At 37.1% G+C, this 18,416-nt stretch overlaps 1 protein-coding gene across 4 annotated transcripts; it reads left to right on the forward strand.

The window, feature by feature from the left end:
• The first annotated feature begins 2,008 nt into the window (after positions 1 to 2,008).
• On the forward strand, positions 2,009 to 17,874 carry LOC146465070 (uncharacterized). Of its 4 annotated transcripts, none has more exons than XM_085128985.1 (5): positions 2,009 to 2,074; positions 10,222 to 10,311; positions 12,670 to 12,854; positions 15,889 to 15,942; positions 17,715 to 17,874. In XM_085128985.1, the coding sequence occupies exons 1-4, from the start codon at positions 2,038 to 2,040 to the stop codon at positions 15,928 to 15,930; spliced, it is 354 nt and encodes a 117-aa protein (XP_084985111.1). In that variant the 5' UTR covers positions 2,009 to 2,037; the 3' UTR covers positions 15,931 to 15,942; positions 17,715 to 17,874. The 4 variants fall into 4 exon arrangements, with proteins under 4 accessions (XP_084985111.1, XP_084985110.1, XP_084985108.1 ...); XM_085128984.1 differs by lacking the exon at positions 17,715 to 17,874 and adding an exon at positions 17,338 to 17,675; XM_085128982.1 differs by lacking the exon at positions 15,889 to 15,942.
• The last annotated feature ends 542 nt before the right edge of the window (positions 17,875 to 18,416 follow it).

Raw genomic sequence — 18,416 nt, forward strand, 5'->3', positions numbered from 1 at the left:
GAAATCCCAGTATCCAAGGGTTCAAACTTTTTAAGTCTGCCTGAAGCGGTGCCGGACATACGCTGCACTAAAATGTCGTTCGGTACTGTCTTAGCATTCGCTCCCTTCTTCCGCTCACCTCCACCCGATCGCTTCATGCCTACTCGTGCCTCGAAATCTTCCCACTTTTCGTTTTCGTCGTTTCTCCGTTTCATTTCCAGTTGAAATCAAATTACACAAGGTTATCATTGTCACGAAGAGCCGATACCAATATGCAAACAGAGGAAACGAACGCCGGATCCCTACTGACCGTAAAGACTGTAAAGTCTCGTGAGAAAATCTAGCATTGACGCCAACTTGGAAAACGATAATCAAATTCAACATAGGTGTTCAGCTTTCGCTGCAAACAAATCAACTGATAATGCTGGGCCACCATAGATAAGGCCTATTAAACCGACTGCAAGCACTTTCGTTGTCCTTTTCTGTAGAAAATCCTCTTCTTTAAAGAATATCAATGCGTTATGAGTAGTACGAGGAGTAAAAGCCAATTGAGCATTCTTGGTTTAGTTTTCAAGGTTGTAGATATGTCTACCGCGGTTTCTTCTTTACAGAAGCAAATGTGCTGGGCCTCTGAGAAGACTTCGAGAAAAATTCAAGCAGCCATTTATTTCCTTTGAAACGTGTATTTATTGATAGCTATCAAGTTGTATTGTAAGCAAAACAGGACAATAATTGTTGCGCAAAGGTAAATCCATGGAATTATATAGGTTTTGAAACGTTTCAGCTGATGCTGTTAAATTGTTTAAGAAGATTAACAGCCTTTTTACAAAGTGGGGTCATTTACTGCATCGAACGGAAGTTTTCCTCCCGTGGACATATTTTTCGGCAAACGATTCTATTCTAAATTTATAAGTATTTTGAACTCACCAAAAAGATTAGATGAGATATATCTTTAAACATTATTTTAAAAAGACTTCCCGATGTACATTCAAAAGCATTATTAAAACTGAAAACTGAAAACACCCTCTCCATCTCCCAGAAATACAGTTACGAAAGGTCAGAAACACATTGGATTAACTCAACCCTTTAGAAAAGTGTAAAAATTAAAACAGTGATATGACATTATCTCGACACACAATTGCTAATTTTATTTCATCGCTCACCCATAAATCAAATGAATATAATCATCAGTTTGGACAAGCAGGGTGTAATGTTTTATTGTTGTTGCCGGACAAGGCAAGTTATTCATTTCTGAAAAGGAGTATTTTAATCGATGGTCGGTAGAGAAAAATTCTTTAATTTTCTGTCGGGTAAATGTCTTCTACTATATTCAATTTCCCGTAAACCACTTTGGGAGAAGCTTGAAATTCTAGTTGAAGTCAAGCACTTTGAATTCTTGTCAAGCCCTTTACCGGTTATGCAAATTTTCCGCTCGGTTTCAATTTCTTAAGACTTAATGAGTTCCCTTCGGAGTTTTCTAGCGTTCAATAACACCAAAACACTTTATTTTGCTAATCTAATTTGATAAAACACAGGCATTAAACAAATTCGAGGCTAAAGAAGACTAAGACGTCTTTTTTAACTATGATCTTTGAAATCGTCGCTGTAATTATCATTGTAAAAACATGTCATTTTGAGGGATTACTTATCGGACACAAAACCCATAATTAACATTTTTAACAGGAACTACCCCCAAAATAGCAACCTCGTTGATGCTTTATTGCGTGAACATTGATTTTAAGTAAAAACGTTCTTGATACTGAGAGGAACAGGCATTCAGCAAGTTTGGTTTATGACTCAGTTGTGCTGGGTGGTTTCCAACATTTGGTCTTCTTCGAGACAGAGTGAGTTTAATCGCCGTCGGTGATGCATGCGTATCATCAGACTCAATCTTATCTTTCTCACTTTATCTTTAAGTTCCCGTAAAGCCGTAAGGATGGACGGGTTTAACTTGATTGAAAGACATTTTGACAACCTCGTTATCAATTTTTGAAATCCAGTTCAAATTATCACTTGTGAACAAATTTTATAGTTTGTTTTCATAAAATTATACCATTTATGACGAATACCTTGAAGAGATACGACGGACAAGAAGGTAAGTTAATATGAAAAAAATATTCTCTAACAATTGAGCAGTTGTGCAATTTACTTTCTCTAATCAGGAAAGAAAACGGATTTCAGAAAGAAGTCTTTTTCACCTGAGTTTACTTTTGAGTACCAGTTAGGTAAGCACTTCGACGTATTTTAACTTAATTGAAACACGGGTTTTGAGAGTCGCGGTGTATTTGAATCTCCTTGCTAGCATGCATTCTAAGTCGTTCGTTGGACATTACTAACTGTTGAAAAGTTTGAACAAGGGCTGAAATAAAAGCACGTTAAGTTATAATCCATCTTGCAACCTACTTTGCAACCGAGTGCTTCCTTTACTCAGCCAAAGACGTTCCGGCTTAAGAACCATCGCTATCTGTGAGAGTCTCACACATTTTGTGACCTAAATGTTGTTTTAACACGACAAAATATGACTTATAAATTATGAAACCTCCAAGACAACATTAAACTAAAGAAGTCAGAACGTTTAGCAAGCATTCTTGCGATATTGCGTGCATTTGATGAAAAAAAAGAGAATTGCGCGGGCAATTTCCATTCGTCTTATCAAGTATCAAAAGATCTTATACGTGTACAAAGGAAGAAGGCTTAACTCAACCCTTTAGAAAAGTGTAGAAATTAAAACAGTGATTGGACATTATCTCGGCACACAAATGCTAATTTTATTCCATCGCTCACCAGTAAATCGAATGCATATAATCATCAGTTTCGACAAGCAGGCGGGTGTAATGTTTTAGTGTTGTTGACAAGGCAAGTTATTCATTTCTGAAAAGGAGTATTTTAATTAATCGATAGACGGTAAAGAAAATTCTTTAATTTTCTGTCGGGTAAATGTCTTCGACTAGACTCAATTTCCCGTGGATCACTTTGGGAGAAGCTTGAAATCCTAGTTAAGGTCAATAAATTTGAATTCGTGTCAAGCCCTTTTCAGATTATGCAAATTTTCCACGTAGTTTCAATTTCTTAAAATTTGCTGACTTCCCTTCAGCGTTTTGTAGCGTTCAATAATACCAAAACACTTTATTTTGCTAACTTGATTTGATGAATCACAAGCATTAAACAAATTCGAGGCTAAAGAAGACTAAGACGCCTTTTTTTAACTACGCTGGGAGAAAAATGATCTTTGAAGTCGTCGCTGTAATTATCATTGTAAAAACCTGTCATTTTGAGTGATTACCTATCGGACACAAAACCTATATTAACAACGGGAACTTCCTCAAAATAGCCGCCTCGTTGATGCGTTATTGCTTGAAGATTAACCTATTAATGGCTTTTCTTGATACTGAGCGGACTAGGCATTCAGCAAGTTTGCCGGGTTTATGGCTCAGTCCCGTAAAGCCGTGAGGACGGACGGGTTTAACTTGATTGAAAGACATTTTGACAACCTCGTTATCAGTTTTTGAAATCCAGTTCAAATTATCACATGTGAAAGATTTTATAGTTTGTTTTCATAAAATTATAACATTTATGACGAATACCTTGAAGAGATACGACGGACAATAAGGTAAGTTACCATGAAAAATATTCTCTAACAATCGAGCAGTTGTGCAATTTATTTTCTCTTAACGGGAAGGAGAACGGATTTAAGAAAGTAGTCTTTTTCATGTAAGTTTACTTTTAATGCCAGTTAGGTAAGCACTTCGACGTATTTTAACTTAATTAAAACATGGGTTTCGAGAGTTTTGAATCTCGTTGCTTGCGTGCATTCTGTGTCGTTCTCTGGACATTACTGTCTGTGGGAAAGTTCGAACAAGGGCTGAAATAAAAACTCGTTAAATTATCATCCATCTTGCAACCTTTTTTGCAACCGAGAGCTTCCTTTACTCAGCCAAAGGTGCTCCGGCTTAAGAACCATCGCTAACTGTGAAAGTCTATCACATTTGTGTGACTTAAATGCTGTTTTACCGCGACCAGATATGACTAATAAATGATGAAACCTCCAAGACAACACTAAACTAGAGAAGTCAGAACCCTTAGCAAAGCATTCTTGCGATCTTGCGTGCATTTGATGAAAAAAAGAGAATTGCGTGATCATGAGCAATTTCCACTCGTCTTATCAAGTATCAGGAGATCTTATATCTGTACAAAGGACGCACCTCAAGTGATAAAACAAGTTTTGCTTCCATGAAACTCACCTTAGTGGTAGCATCAAAAAGCTTTGGTTGGTAACCAGAGACAAACCCGTGTGGCGTTTGGAAATTTGATGGTACAGCTAGACACTAAACTGATGGACGCGATTAGCCATAATTAAACCGACTGCAAGCACTTTCGTTGTCCTTTGCTGCAGAAAATCCTCTTCATGCTTTAAAGAATATCAGTGCGTCATGACTGGTACGAGGAGGAAAACCAATTGAGCATTCTAGGTTTAGTTTTGAAGGTTGTAGATATATCTACCGCGGATTCTTCTTTAAATAAGCAAATATGCTGCACCTTTGAGTAGACTTCGAAAAAAATCTTAGCAACCATTTATATTTTTGGAAACGTGTATTCATTAATAGCTATCAAGTTGTATTGTGAGGAAAACAGGACATTAATTGTCGGCACAGTTAAATCCATGGAATTATAGTTTTTGCAACGTTTTTAACTGATGCTGTTAACTTGTTTAAGAGGATTTAACAGCCTTTTCACAAAGCGGGGTCATTTGGTTCATTTATTTCACACTATTTACATAAAATTAACATAGAAAGAAAAGTATAGTTGCAACAGATGATTACAAGATAAAACAATTGCAGTAAAGATTATAAAATGTGTGTGGTGGTCAAAGTAGCAAAGGGTTCATCGAAGGGAAGTTTTCCTCTGGTGCACATATTTTTTGGCAAACGATTCTATTTTAAATTTATTCATATTTTGAACTCACCAAAAATAACTTGATTGAAAGACATTTTGACAACCTCGTTATCAGTTTTTGAAATCCAGTTCAAATTATCATTTGTTAACAAATTTAATAGTTTGTTTTCATGAAATTATACCATTGATGACGAACACCTTGAAGAGAAACAACGGGCAACAAGGTAAGTTACTATGAAAAAATGTTCTCTAACAATCGAGCAGTTGTGGAATTTATTTTGTCTAATCCGGAAAGAGAACGGATTTAAGAAGGTAGTCTTTTTCTCGTAAGCCGTTTACTTTTGATACCAGTAAGGTAAGCACTTCAACGTATTTTAACTTATTTAGTGAAACATGGGTTTCGAGAGTGGCGTTTTATTTAAGGCTTCTTGCTAGCGTGCGTTCTCAGTCGTTCCTTGGATATTACTATGTGTAAAAAAAGTTTGAACAAGGGCTGAAATAAAAACTCGTTGAATTATCATCCATGCATCTTGCAACCTCCTTTGTAACCGAGTGCTTACTTTACTCAGAAAAAGACGTTCCGGCTTAAGAACCATCGCTATCTGTGAGAGTCTCACACATTTTGTTACCTACATGCCGTTTTACTGCGACAAAATATGACTAATAAATTATGAAACCTCCAAGACAACACTAAACTAGAGAATTCAGAATGCTTAGCAAAGCATTCTTACGATCCTGCGTTTATTCGAAAAAAATAAAGAGAATTGCGCGAGCAGTTTCCATTTGTCTGATCAAGTATCAGGAGATCTGATACCTGTTCGAAGGACGTAGCTCAAGTGATAAAACAAGTTTCGCTTCAACGAAACTCACCTCAGTGGTAGCATCAAAAAGCTTCGGCTGGTAACAAGAGACAAAAAGTGTGGCGTTTAAAAAATTGGTACAGCTAGACACTAAGGGAAGCGTTTTGTCACCCTGAATGAAACCGACTGCAAGGATTTCGTTGTCCTTTGCTGCAGAAAATCCTCTTCGTTATAGAATATCAATGCGTCATGAGTTGTACGAGGAGAAAAAGCCAATTGAGCATTCTCGGTTTAGTTTTTAAGGTTGTAGATATATCTACCGCGGTTTCTTCTTTACATAAGCAAATATGTTGCGCTTTTGAGAAGACTTTGAGAAAAATCTAAGCAGCCATTTATTTCCTTTGAAACGTATATTTATTGATAGCTATTGAATTGTATTGTAAGCAAAACAGGACAAAAATTGCTGCGCACAGTTAAATCCAGGGAATTACATAGTTTTTGCGACTATTTTCAGTAAAGCCTTTAACTTGTTTAAAAGGACTTAACAGCCTTTTCACAAAGCGAGGTCATTTGCTGCATCGAAGGGAGGTTATCCTCTAGTGGACATATTTTTCGGCAAAAGATTCCATTTAAATGTATTCCTTTTTTGAACTCACCAAAAAGATTAGATGAGATATATTCTTAAACATTATTTTAAAAAGACTTTCCGATATATATTCAAAAACCTGATTATTAAAACTGAAAACTGAAAAGACCCTCTCGGTCTCCCAGAAATACAGTCACGAAACGTCAAATACACATTGGCTTAACTCAACCCTTAGGAAAAGTGTAGAAATTAAAACAGTGATATGACATTATCTCGACACACAAATGCTAATTTTATTCCAGGCGCTCACCAATAAATCGAATGAATATAATCATCGATTTTGACAAGCAAGATCTAATGTTTTAGTGTTGTCGATAAGGCAAGTTATTCATTTCTGAAAAGGTGTATTTTAATCGATGGTCGGTAGAAAAAATTTCTTTAATTTTCTGTCGGGTAAATGACTTCGACTAAACGCAATTTTCCGTAGATCACTTTGGGAGAAGCTTGAAATCCTAGTTGAAGTCAAGCAATTTGAATTCGTGTTAGGCCCGTTACAGATTGTGCGAATTTTCCACGTGGTTTGAATTTCGTAAAACTTACTTAGTTCCTTTCGGCGTTCTGTGGCTTTGAATAGCCTCAAAACCCTTCACTCTAACCTTATATGATCAATCACAAGCATTAAATAAATTCGAAGTTAAAGAAGATTGAGACGACTTTATAACTATTTTCAACCGAAATTACCCAGAAATGGCCCACGCTTTAATACTTGATTGCGCGACCATATAATTTATATGTAAAATTTCCACAGCTACTCAGCAGACCAGGCATTCAGCAAGTTTGATTTTTAACTTCGTTGTGCTGTGTGGTTTCCAACATTTCCTCTTCTTCGAGACAGAGCGAGTTTACTCGCCGTCCGTGATCCATGCAAATCATCAGACTCAGTCTTCGATCTTTCTTACTTTATTTTTAAGTTCCCAGAAAGCCGTGAGGAGGGGTTCAACTTGATTGAAAGACATTTTAATTTTGACAACCTTGTTATCAGTTTTTGTAATCCAGTTCTTAAACTCATTAATAATTCATCAAGAGAAAACAAAGAAAATCATTACCGTGACCGTGGTTTGGATATGTGATCCTAATTACCATAAAATTTTGCCAACTTTAGCCTTAAATTTTCCAAGAATTATTGATCATTTGAGAAGCCATATTAAACACTCGAAAGTGTGTCTCATCAGACATCCAAACACCTCGAAGTCGTTACAAAAAAACTCGCCTGCGCCTCGTTTTTTCAACCTACTTCTCAGTGTTAGGATATCTGATGGGACACGCTTTCTCGTGTTTGATACATTACTTCTCAAACTCATCAATTATCTAAAAGCCAAAGACAAAGGAAATCATGCGCCGTGAGGTGTTTGGATATCTAATGAAAAACTCTTCGTTTTTGCATCCTTACTTTCTCCTCCAAAATCAGTTTGTTTAAGAAGTTATATCAAACACTCGCACTCACAGTGTTTCATCATCACAATATCCAAAAGCTCGAAGTTCGTCAAAAATACTCCGCTACGCGTCGTATTTTTAACTCTCTTCCCGGTGTTTGATATGTGATGAAACACTGCGCTCATCATTTTCAAATTCTAAAAAGTCAGATTGTTTCAAGTTTTTTATATATAAGAATGCATGTGAAGTCTCGTTGCACGTGACGTTTCGATGACTCGCTCATCATTTTTAAATTCTAAAAAGTCAGATTGTTAAAAGTTTTTTAAATATAAGAATGCGTGTGAAGTGTCGTTGTACGTGACGTTTCGATGGCTTGTACATCATTTTCAAATTCTAAAAAGTCAAATTGTTAAAAGTTCTTTATATATAAGAATGCGTGTGAAGTCTCGGTGCACGTGACATTCTTATATATAAAGAACTTTTAACAATCTGACTTTTTAGAATTTGAAAATGATGAGCGAGTCATCGAAACGTCACGTGCAACGAGACTTAACAATCTTACTAACTATCTTTAAGGTATCAGCCACCCTTCAGGACCGTCCGCGCGCGGATCGCTGTAGCGTTAGTTGTTTTTATAAAAACCCCTATAAACCATATATTTTTTAAAAGCTTAATAATTCCAGATTATGGATTTGAACTGACAAAAACTATTTACATAAAGGTGTTTCGAAATTGGAACACTTTGTGCAAAAATACACGTTTCTATAAATCATGTTCCACTCCCGCCGGAAATAAACGGAAGAAAACAATTAACACCGCATTCGCTTCTCAACACGTTCCACTAAAAAACCGTGTCTCAGATTTTTGACAAGTGCGTTTGTTTCTCTTTTATTAGCAAATGAAGTTGGGGAAGGCAATAAGTCAACACTCCCTGTGGAAAAAAAGTTCTAGCTTTAAAATCAAAAGGAGTATTAAAATTCGCAGACACGGTTTCAGTAGAAGAGATATATGGCATCACTCTGGCCAAATTTTAGCGAAATTGATTGAAAGGCTGCCGACTTGGAGTTCAAAATATACGAGCCGAACGGCAAAATTTGCGTTCGGAGATAAAATGGAAAATACATTTTTCGCGGCATCCTACCTGGAATGAGATTGTAACACCTCTGATTGATATCAGAGAGGGATCAATTTTCTCTAACTATAGGACTTTGACAGGTAACATGTAACAAGAACAAACTTTCGCGGAAGGCAGCGGGAAATATAAATTATTTTGCTTCCAGTCAGTTCAATTACACCGCGTGTGGACAAAAGCCAAAATTTGCAACAATACGGTTTTCATGTAGCAATAAAAATGTATTGTGTTTATTTCTTGAAACGTTGGCTAGGTTGGTAAAGATGCCGAAAACCAGTGCGAAATCAACACGAACGAAAGCGAAGCCGCCGATTGCTCGAAGGCCAAGAACTGAGGCCCGGTCTATTTCAAACGCTCTACTCTTCTCGGAAGAATTAAAAACAGAATTTGTCTTGTGCGACGGACAGCTTTTATTCTCGCACTGGATTCTCTAGGTAGAACCAAGTCCATGCTTAGTCGCTGCATCTTCCATGACTTGGACTCTTCCCTGGCAAAATCAACAAGATACAGACTCGTCCAGTTTCTCAAGCAGCTTTTCGCTTGATATCGATGCGATAGCTCGACCGCTTATTGTTTTCCACGTTCCATCAGCAGATGGGGTCGTTGGGCTCAATTGGCTTTCTTCTTCTGGCTCTTCTAGCTGGATTTTGGAGTGGCTTGCACTCGCAGCAACTGTAGCATTTTCGCTTTTCTGAATATCCAACTCCTCGAGCCCCTTCTCTTGCCAATAAACTGAGCCTTTGTCGCTCTCTGCCAATTTTGCGGCCCATTGTTTGTCAAACTCGCTCTTCCATTTCTTTTTCGCTCTCGGTTTCGATGACGAAAACGGACACGACCTTTTTTTTTTTTTTTTTGGCAGCATTTTCACCGAAGCAAACGCTAAATATCCACGGAGAATACTAAAGGCTATAAACAACATGAAGACAATTCGCACGTGTTGTGTCGAAGCACGCACTCGGTATCACGTTACTAGTTCACAGACAAGTTAATTGACATGTGACACGGGTATGACAAATTTTTTCAACGATCAATTAATATAATTGACGAGAAAAAATCTTTTACCCTCGATATCTTTCAAAAGAAACAATATTTTCTCCTGATTTTTTTTTTTAAAGAAAGCTCTCAAGCATATCTATTTGAAAACGTTGAAACCTCAAATATGGCAGCGATCCGCGCATGGACTGTCCTGAAGGGTGGCTGATACCTTAAGTTCCCAGAAAGCCATGAAGAGGGGTTTAATTGAAAGACATTTGACAGCCTCGTTATCAGTTCAAAATCCAGTCCAAATATTCAAAATAATACTAATTAAATAGCTCATTTTTGTAAATTTTAAAGGTATTCTCTGTTCACAACTGATCAATAGATTATTTACAGGATCCCTTTGTTATTTCTTTTAGGACTGATGGAATCCAAACTGAAGATGATGATCTTAATTCTGGTGATTTTTGTGGTATTCAACAGTTGCTGGGCATTGAACAAGGAAAAAGGTAAGCAAAGAAACGTTTATGGAAAGGAAGACAGTACATATCAAAGAAATTTAAAACATAGTTTTCAATTTCAGACCTGCTTCTGTAAATGTGGTGGGCTGATGAGCGGTTTTATGGTGTCCCTTTCTAGTTTACGAGATTACAAAATAAGGTGAAAGAAAAGTGTGATTCTGCGGAAACAAATCTTATAAAGCTTTAACCACAGGGCACCCACACAAACTATGTGACCGTTTGTATTTTGAATTTATAGAGGCAATGTATGGGAATATCGAAAATCCTCGTATTATCGTACTAGATTGCGATAGATATTCTCATTTAACATCAAAATAAACGTAGTTTTACCTTAAATGTTGTGTGTTGTCGTCCCTGAGGTTGAAGACGGCGATTTTAACCATTTGAAGGGTTCGGCGTTGAACGTTCACTCGAGCGTCATAGAAGAGTGAGAAGGGAGGAAAACCGGTCAGTATAAAATGCAGACTGCAGACTGCAGATTGCAGACTGCAGACTGGGTATAAAATGCAGACTAGGTATAAAATGCAGACTGCAGACTGCAGACTGGGTATAAAATGCAGACTGAGACCAAAACTGCCTCTTCGTCAAAATAATATAGGATGCATTTTGAATTTTTCAACTTAACTTACACTAGTGTCATACAATCGCCTTTTGAGATCATTTCCCATGAAATTGACGTTGTTATATTCTTTTCGAAAAGCGTCAACCTTGAATTGAAATGAACAACCCAACGCATAATGTAAGCAAATTATAACGCGGACACATGACCTTTACTTCGCACGTGGTCGACCTCTTCGCCGCTTTGCGTCAACATGGTATCGGTGACATTGGTAAGTGGCAGTAAAATAATGTTTTTTGAATAAAATAAGTGTTCATGTATTGCTAGAATACTGAGGGTATACAATGTCTTTGACAGTATTTATTCAACGAAACTAGTTAAAATCTGTCGATTTTAAATTGCTTGCCCCCTCGGAAATCAAGTCTGTTTACCTCATAACATGAAAACCGTCATGGGCGTAATTGTTTACGAACTAATGCAAAGCGATTAAGCTCGAGTCTTCTTTGTGAAGAAAGGGCCTCAGGAAATAAAAAGCTACCAAATCGAGATAAAGAAAACAAACTATTGAGAAATGGGTCAAAAATAAGGTTAATTTCGTGCGAGATGATCTCGGAAATGTGATTGCGTGACACTAGGGTTAGTTGAAAATTGAAAATGTATCCTGTATTTGACGAAAAGACGGTTTTGGTCTCAGTCTGCATTTTATACCCAGTCTGCAGTCTGCAGTCTGCATTTTATACCTAGTCTGCATTTTATACCCAGTCTGCAGTCTGCAATCTGCAGTCTGCAGTCTGCATTTTATACTGACCGGGAGGAAAACTTGTTTTGAAAGGGTTCCAGCGCCGGAGCGATTTTTCCCCCAAAAAACGCATCGCTCCGATTTCAAACTTCACAGCATAAAGGTCAAAAGATTTTCGATTCTTCTCGTACCTTCCAATCGAAAATCCATCCAAACGGCTCGGAGCTAGTTCTCGAAGAAAATCAAAATCCCACGGTATTCGAGCGACTGGAATGCGTAGCAAAATTCATACGTGCCATTGTCTACCGTCGTCTAATCAGAAAGGGGCGATCAGCGGGACGCTTGTGGCTGGCACGTATAAATTTTGCTACGCATTCCAGTCGCTCGAATACTGTGGGATTTTGATTTTCTTCGAGGCCGTTTGGATGGATTTTCGATTGGAAGGTACGAGAAGAATCGAAAATCTTTTGACCTTTATGCTGTGAAGTTTGAAATCGGAGCGATGCGTTTTTGGGGGGAAAAATCGCTCCGGCGCTGGAACCCTTTCAAAACAAGTTTTCCTCCCTTCTCACTCTTCTATTACGCTCGAGTGAACGTTCAACGCCGAACCCTTCAAATGGCTAAAATCGCCGTCTTCAACCTCAGGAACGACAACACACAACATTTAAGGTAAAACTACGTTTATTTTGATGTTAAATGAGAATATCTATCGCAATCTAATACGGTAATACGAGGATTTTCGATATTCCCATACATTGCCTCTATAAATTCAAAATACAAACGGTCACATAGTTTGTGTGGGCGCCCTGTGCTTTAACTTTGCTGAAATTAAGCCTGATCAAGTGGGATATGTCTACATTTGAGGAACCATGGTGCGGTTACTATTTACATGAATACGTACATTTCGCTCCAAAACCAAATGGTTGTGGGGAATATTTTCGGCGAGAAAATGAGTAATATGAGCTTTCTGCCTAGAAAAGAAAAGAAAAGAAAAGCACGGAGAAAAGCTTTCTGTTAAGTTCATTAATTAACATGCATGTCTAAACAGGCGCGGAGGACCACCTTTTGGACAACAAGCATGCCAACGGCTTCCTGGTCAACAAAAGGCAATATACTGCTTTTTGCAGGTATATTTTTCAGCATCCTAGTCCTCATGACACCAATGAGGAATGCTGTAATGAAGGATGCGATGCTGAAGAAATTGGTGAAAACACGGGTACTGGTGGTGAAATTGTACGTATCAACATACATATCTGTAGCCTTGGACATTACATTGTACCTTAGCCAATCTATTGACAATCAGTGAAAGCCTATAGGCGAATCTTTCTTTAAAAATTTGCCTCATTAACATATGCTTACATTATCTGATGACGCTAATAAAATAAAAACTCTGAATATTGGAAGAGCATAACAGTTTCAGTTTTCTCTCAAAATTTGAGCCCAATACATCGAATGGTTTCGGAGAAATTCTCTTCTACAAACTCGACATTTTACAGAGAATGTATGGCTCATTAACTTTTTTGCCACCCAGCAATTTTGCAGTTTTTGATGGCTGATATTTCCTTATATTTTATTTGCAATGAGCTCAAAATCAAACAAATTGCTTAACTTAATCGGCTCTTTTAACTTTTGCATTTATTTCATATATAAGGCCACGGCTTCTATGAGTTAAGCTGTATGCTAAAGAGGAAAAATGCAAAACAATGACGTCAGCAAGGATTCGCCAATACAAACTAGGATAGAAAGTCAAATGCTGGTTAGATTTTTTTGAGTATTCACCATGCCTTATTGTGCCTTTCAATGACAAACGGGCTGGGAACTTCATCCTTAAGTAACGAATTGCGTGTTTTAATGCCGTCAATCAATCGACTGATCACAAAAATACACAAATCGACAAGCTAGATCGAAATCCCCCAATCACAGCACACGAACTTACATGATTTATTGGATTTAGTCTTTTTCTACATTATAATTAATAACTTATCAATAATTAGTTTTCATTGACAGTGAAGTTCTGCCTGTAACCAGACAATTAACGAGATCTACTAGGTCATCGAGCAGCAATACTATTACTTATATTCCTAAGCGAAGTAGAACTGTTACTAATCAACGATTATTTTTGATACGCGCGTGCCGCACATGGAATGTTCTGCCTGCTGAGCTTCACACAAGCGACATTCTCTAGCCTGATTTAAAAGTTTACTACTTCACTAGTACAATAAGGCTCTGAACCTGTACGACGTTGACGACATCAGAACCTGATTGGGCCAGACATGTCTTACGAAGAACGTCTGAAGTTCCTTTAATGGCCAACACTTGAACAAAGCCAAAAAGAAGATTATTTACGTCGCTTATCGAATGTTATAAGACAATAAACAGACTTAATGGACTAGATCCCTCAGCATTTTTTACGTTTGCACATGATTATCGACCCTTAAGAGCAAATCACCGTTTTAAACTTAAGTTTGCATCGACAACTTTGAATAGCTTTAAGCATTCCTTTTTTCATACGCATAATCGATAAGTGGAATAATCTGCCAAAGGAAATTGCTGAGGCGGAAGATTTGACAATCTTTAAGAACAGACCGAGATGTCATCTTGCAAATTTTTCTAGTGAACACTAAGTTCTTCTATTGTGTGATGTGCTATATATTTTATGTTAAGTAATTTAAAACGGTGTAAATAATTAATGTTTTAATTTATTTTCTTATCAGGAGATAAACTAGAAAGGGAAAAACTCATTTATCTCCTTTTCACTTGGATTTGTGAATAAACGGCTATTATTATTATCTGACCTGGAGAAAAATCTGTCCCAGGTTAAACAAAGCGAGGACTCTGCTGTGCCCGCCGACGTGCTTATTATTGAAAGGCGCAGTAATACCTGACTAATCTGCACCAAGGTTCAGTTCTAAAAGTGTCACTTTCAATAATCGACAATTTTTAAACACGCTGACTCTTTTTTTTTAACGCCAAGCCAAAAATATGACAGGCAACTCGATCGCTACAGATCCTCCCAGGTTCTTGTATATAGGTTGCCATGTCAGGTTGATCTCCCTCAATTTTGGACCTTGGCTATCGCTAGGCCAATACTCACTTAAAAGGTAGAGTTAAACCTTTTTTATCTTTATACAAAAGCCTAACCCTTTTCCCAGCACATATACCACACTTGCAGCGGGCCCTTTGTGCCTCAAATGCACTGCATTATCAGTTCTTGGCATAGAAACGCCTGAAAAAAAAAAAAGATTTTCCAATGTTTGGAACAATTTCGAGAGGTTCAATACCTAATTTCTAAAGATAATTTAAGCTGGCAAACAGCTTATCTCTAAAGTGAAAGATTTCTATCCCTTAATTTAGTGTTGTTGAAATTGTTCGCCATTAGGCAGGTTTGCACGGTCATGTCCGACCAGAGAGATAGAATTACAATAAAATGTAACAACGATCTATTTGGTCCAAGGGTCGACTGCTGGTTGGGTGAAAAAGTTGAATCGGAAGGTTAAATGTATAATCAACTGCCTCTGTTGAAACTGATTTGGCATTTCTAATAGTTTGAGAGCTAATCATTTTTAAAACGTTACCAAACACCTATCCCTTATTTGGAAGCAAACTTGTGAATTTCCAAAAAAAAAAAAGGGAGAGACACACACACACAGTTCCAAATTAATTACTAACCTCCAGTAAGCAAAGGGGTTAAACGGGATATGTTACGTTGATTCCAATTTGCAGTCTGCTTAGCTGATGGTATTTTCCGCCCGAAAAGTTTAAGTTTTGGTTGCAGATCTGCCATGAGGGGTAATGAGCAGCCTGAGCCTTTCCCCCAGCCCCACGCGGTTGCCCAACATTTTGTTACCTACGCAAGATACCATTTTACGAAACGACCGATTGGTTCCAAATCTTAGCTACTACTCCTAAAATCAGCCTCCTAAGGGCTATCTCACCCCTGCATGAATTATTTGCATATGGTATCGACCTTGACCTGATGTTAAATTTAATGATACCATCTGTTTACCTGTGGATTTTGGAGCAGACTTTTAAATGTAATCTGGTCAAACAAAAAGAAGCAGTGTTTCATAGAAAGACAAGACCTTTTCCTTTAACACGGCGAGATTTCATTACTAAAGACTGCTAGAAAAGGAGGAAGAGAAGGCGGGGGGGGGGGGGGGGGGAGAGGAGTGGGTATCCTTTTCAACCTAAGGTATCGTCTCAAGACGAAACCTGTAATTTGTGTGAGCTCACTTAATTCATCAGGTATCAATTCTAATTATTCCAGGCTAAAGAGAGAGTAGTGCAGTTCATGCGTGAATGTTGCTGATTCTGGAATCAGGTTAGTTCGTTAGTTCGTAATGATCGTAGGTCCAGTTACTTTTCCAGTCGCGGTTTAATTATAACATGTCTAATTATTAACAGGCTAACTGCAATTTGACGAACTTTCGTGTAGAGTTTTTATGAGAGTCTCGAAAATTGATATCCTCTCCATCATCGAAACGAAATTTATGTTTCGTGGTCCAAAGCTGTTCTAATGCTGTAATAAGTGAAGTAAATCAAGTTAGCAATTACAGTCAATCTACGCCACCGCGTGATCGTTTTGAACATCGCCAGCGAGATTTCAGAGTTCCTGTAGAAATTTGTCTAGTTTATTGATGGTATAAAGTTATAAAATTTTCTTTTGATTGCAGTATTAAGTATTTCAAAAATGACTATTGTTTCCGAGTAGTTAGATTTTCTTTTCTTTCTTTTTTTTTTCTTTTCTTTTTTTCCTTCTTTCTTTCTTTCTTTCTTTCTTTCTTTCTTTCTTTCTTTCTTTCTTTCTTTCTTTCTTTCTTTCTTTCTTTCTTTCTTTCTTTCTTTCTTTCTTTCTTTCTTTCTTTCTTTCTTTCTTTCTTTCTTTCTTTCTTTTCTTTCTTTCTTTCTTTTCTTTCTTTCTTTTTTTTTTTCTTTCTGTCTCTCTTTTCTTGTTTTCTTTCTTTCTTTCCTTCTCTTTTTCATTTGTTGTTGTTGTTGCACTTAACGCGTCTTTTTCGGAAAAATTTCCGGAGAAATGTTCCAATTCCATTCTAATGACGGACATTACAAAGAGAAATTCGAATGTTCATTTCAGTCGCGGAAATACTGGTCACGTGTGAAGTAGATTGACTGCAATCGCAATATATCACTAAATATCTTACGGCTCATATCAAAAAATCTATTCGATTTTGAAATGCTTCTAAGTCCAGCTTAAGAAGATTTTGAACAAAACACTCTATGAACAGCAATCCAGGCACAACGTCATTGTAAAATATCTTATGAATGGATAAAATAAGGTGTATAAATTGGAAAAAAATATTACAATGCTTTAGTTGTTTTCCGAGAAGCTTCCATGTAAAGGGAAAAAGAAAGGGATACCCTTGCATAAAAGCGACTGTTGATAGCTAGATCAGAGGCAAGAATGAACGGTTAAAAAAGTTTAAGCCAGACACGAACCTTAAAACCTTAACTTTTCTAAACTGAAGCGACATACGAATGAAAGATGACAAATCTCGTTTCTAATCTCGTCATCATATGACAACGTTTCCTCTTAAATCGACGCGCGGTAAGCTACTTCCAGCAATTAGCAGCTCCAATAGATCCCATAGATATTCCACTGGTTTGATCATTTAAGTAATCTCTGAGAGTCCACATAAAATGGCTTGCCGAAATAGATGCTGACGGCATTTATGTATTTAGTTAATTTTTATTTCAGGAAATCCTCGCAAAAGAAGAGAAAACAACGATTTTCATTTCTGACAGCAACAGCACGTTTAAAATAAAGAAGCAGAGATTAATGTAATGCATAAGCCATAGACGAACCTTAAAATCAAAACCTTTCTAAACTGAAGCGACACACAAATAAAAAAGGTAGAATCTCGTTTCCAATCTCGCCATCAAATGAATTTTTTTCGCCTTAAATCGACGCTCGGTATAGATCCCATAATTCTGCGCGTTCAGAGGTAGAAGTTCAGTGGTTTGATGATCTAAGTAATCTCGGTGAGTCCAGATAAAATGCTTTGCATAAATAAATGCTAACGGCATTTATTTTTTATTTGTTTGTCTTTTTTTTGTTGTTGTTTGTTTTTTTAGGAAATCCTCGCAAAAGAAGAGAAAACCACGATTCTCATTTGTGACGGATACAACACGTTTAAAATAATCAAGAAAAGATAAATGTAATGCATAACTGGAGTAATGACAAATGCTAATAAATGAAATGTGCTGATAAAAAATAAAGAGCATTATAAACAAACACGTATTCAGTGTGAATGAAAATCGTACTTACTTTGTGAAAGTTTAATAATGAAACTAAATTCTCATACAAAGAATATTCTCCAAAAAACATGTAAACATTCTAAAAAAATTGAAACAAATATTAAATGCGGCTAAAAACTAGCTTAATTAAATTACCTACTAAAATTGATACTAAGAATCGTGAAGTAAAATTTACAAATGGCCCAAAGCTAACCTAACGAGTTACACCTAGTTTAAATGACACAAATGATCTAAAAGATAAGATTTAAAACTGCTCAATGAAGATGAACAAGTTTCTAAAAACCAAATAGAAAAAAAGCCATCGGACAGAGTCACAGAAGCAGAAAAAGGACAAACGGGGGGAGGGGGGGAGGGAGAGGGTAGCACAGAGGGAAGGTAGCGCAGATTATGTTGGCCCAAAAGTTGCCTTTTCGTAATTCATTTAATTTGCATAAGGAGCCACGAATTTTAGTAAAATTCTTCTCTCTGCACCTTCTGCCATTCTTAATTCGAAGGAAGATTTCTCACATGTTGTTTTGC

Source organism: Pavona decussata, unplaced genomic scaffold (genome assembly GCF_977016875.1).
Source record: "Pavona decussata unplaced genomic scaffold, jaPavDecu1.1 SCAFFOLD_157, whole genome shotgun sequence".
Taxonomy (NCBI): domain Eukaryota; kingdom Metazoa; phylum Cnidaria; class Anthozoa; order Scleractinia; family Agariciidae; genus Pavona; species Pavona decussata.

What these genes read in the sequence shown, in the direction of transcription:
- LOC146465070 (XM_085128982.1), top strand. Translation starts at nt 2,038, where the DNA reads ATGACGAATACCTTGAAGAGATACGACGGACAAGAAG. An exon ending in GGCATTGAACAAGGAAAAAG is followed by an intron (nt 10,312 to 12,669) that starts GTAAGCAAAGAA and finishes ATGTCTAAACAG; the next exon opens with GCGCGGAGGACCACCTTTTG. An exon ending in CGGGTACTGGTGGTGAAATT is followed by an intron (nt 12,855 to 17,714) that starts GTACGTATCAAC and finishes TTGTTTTTTTAG; the next exon opens with GAAATCCTCGCAAAAGAAGA.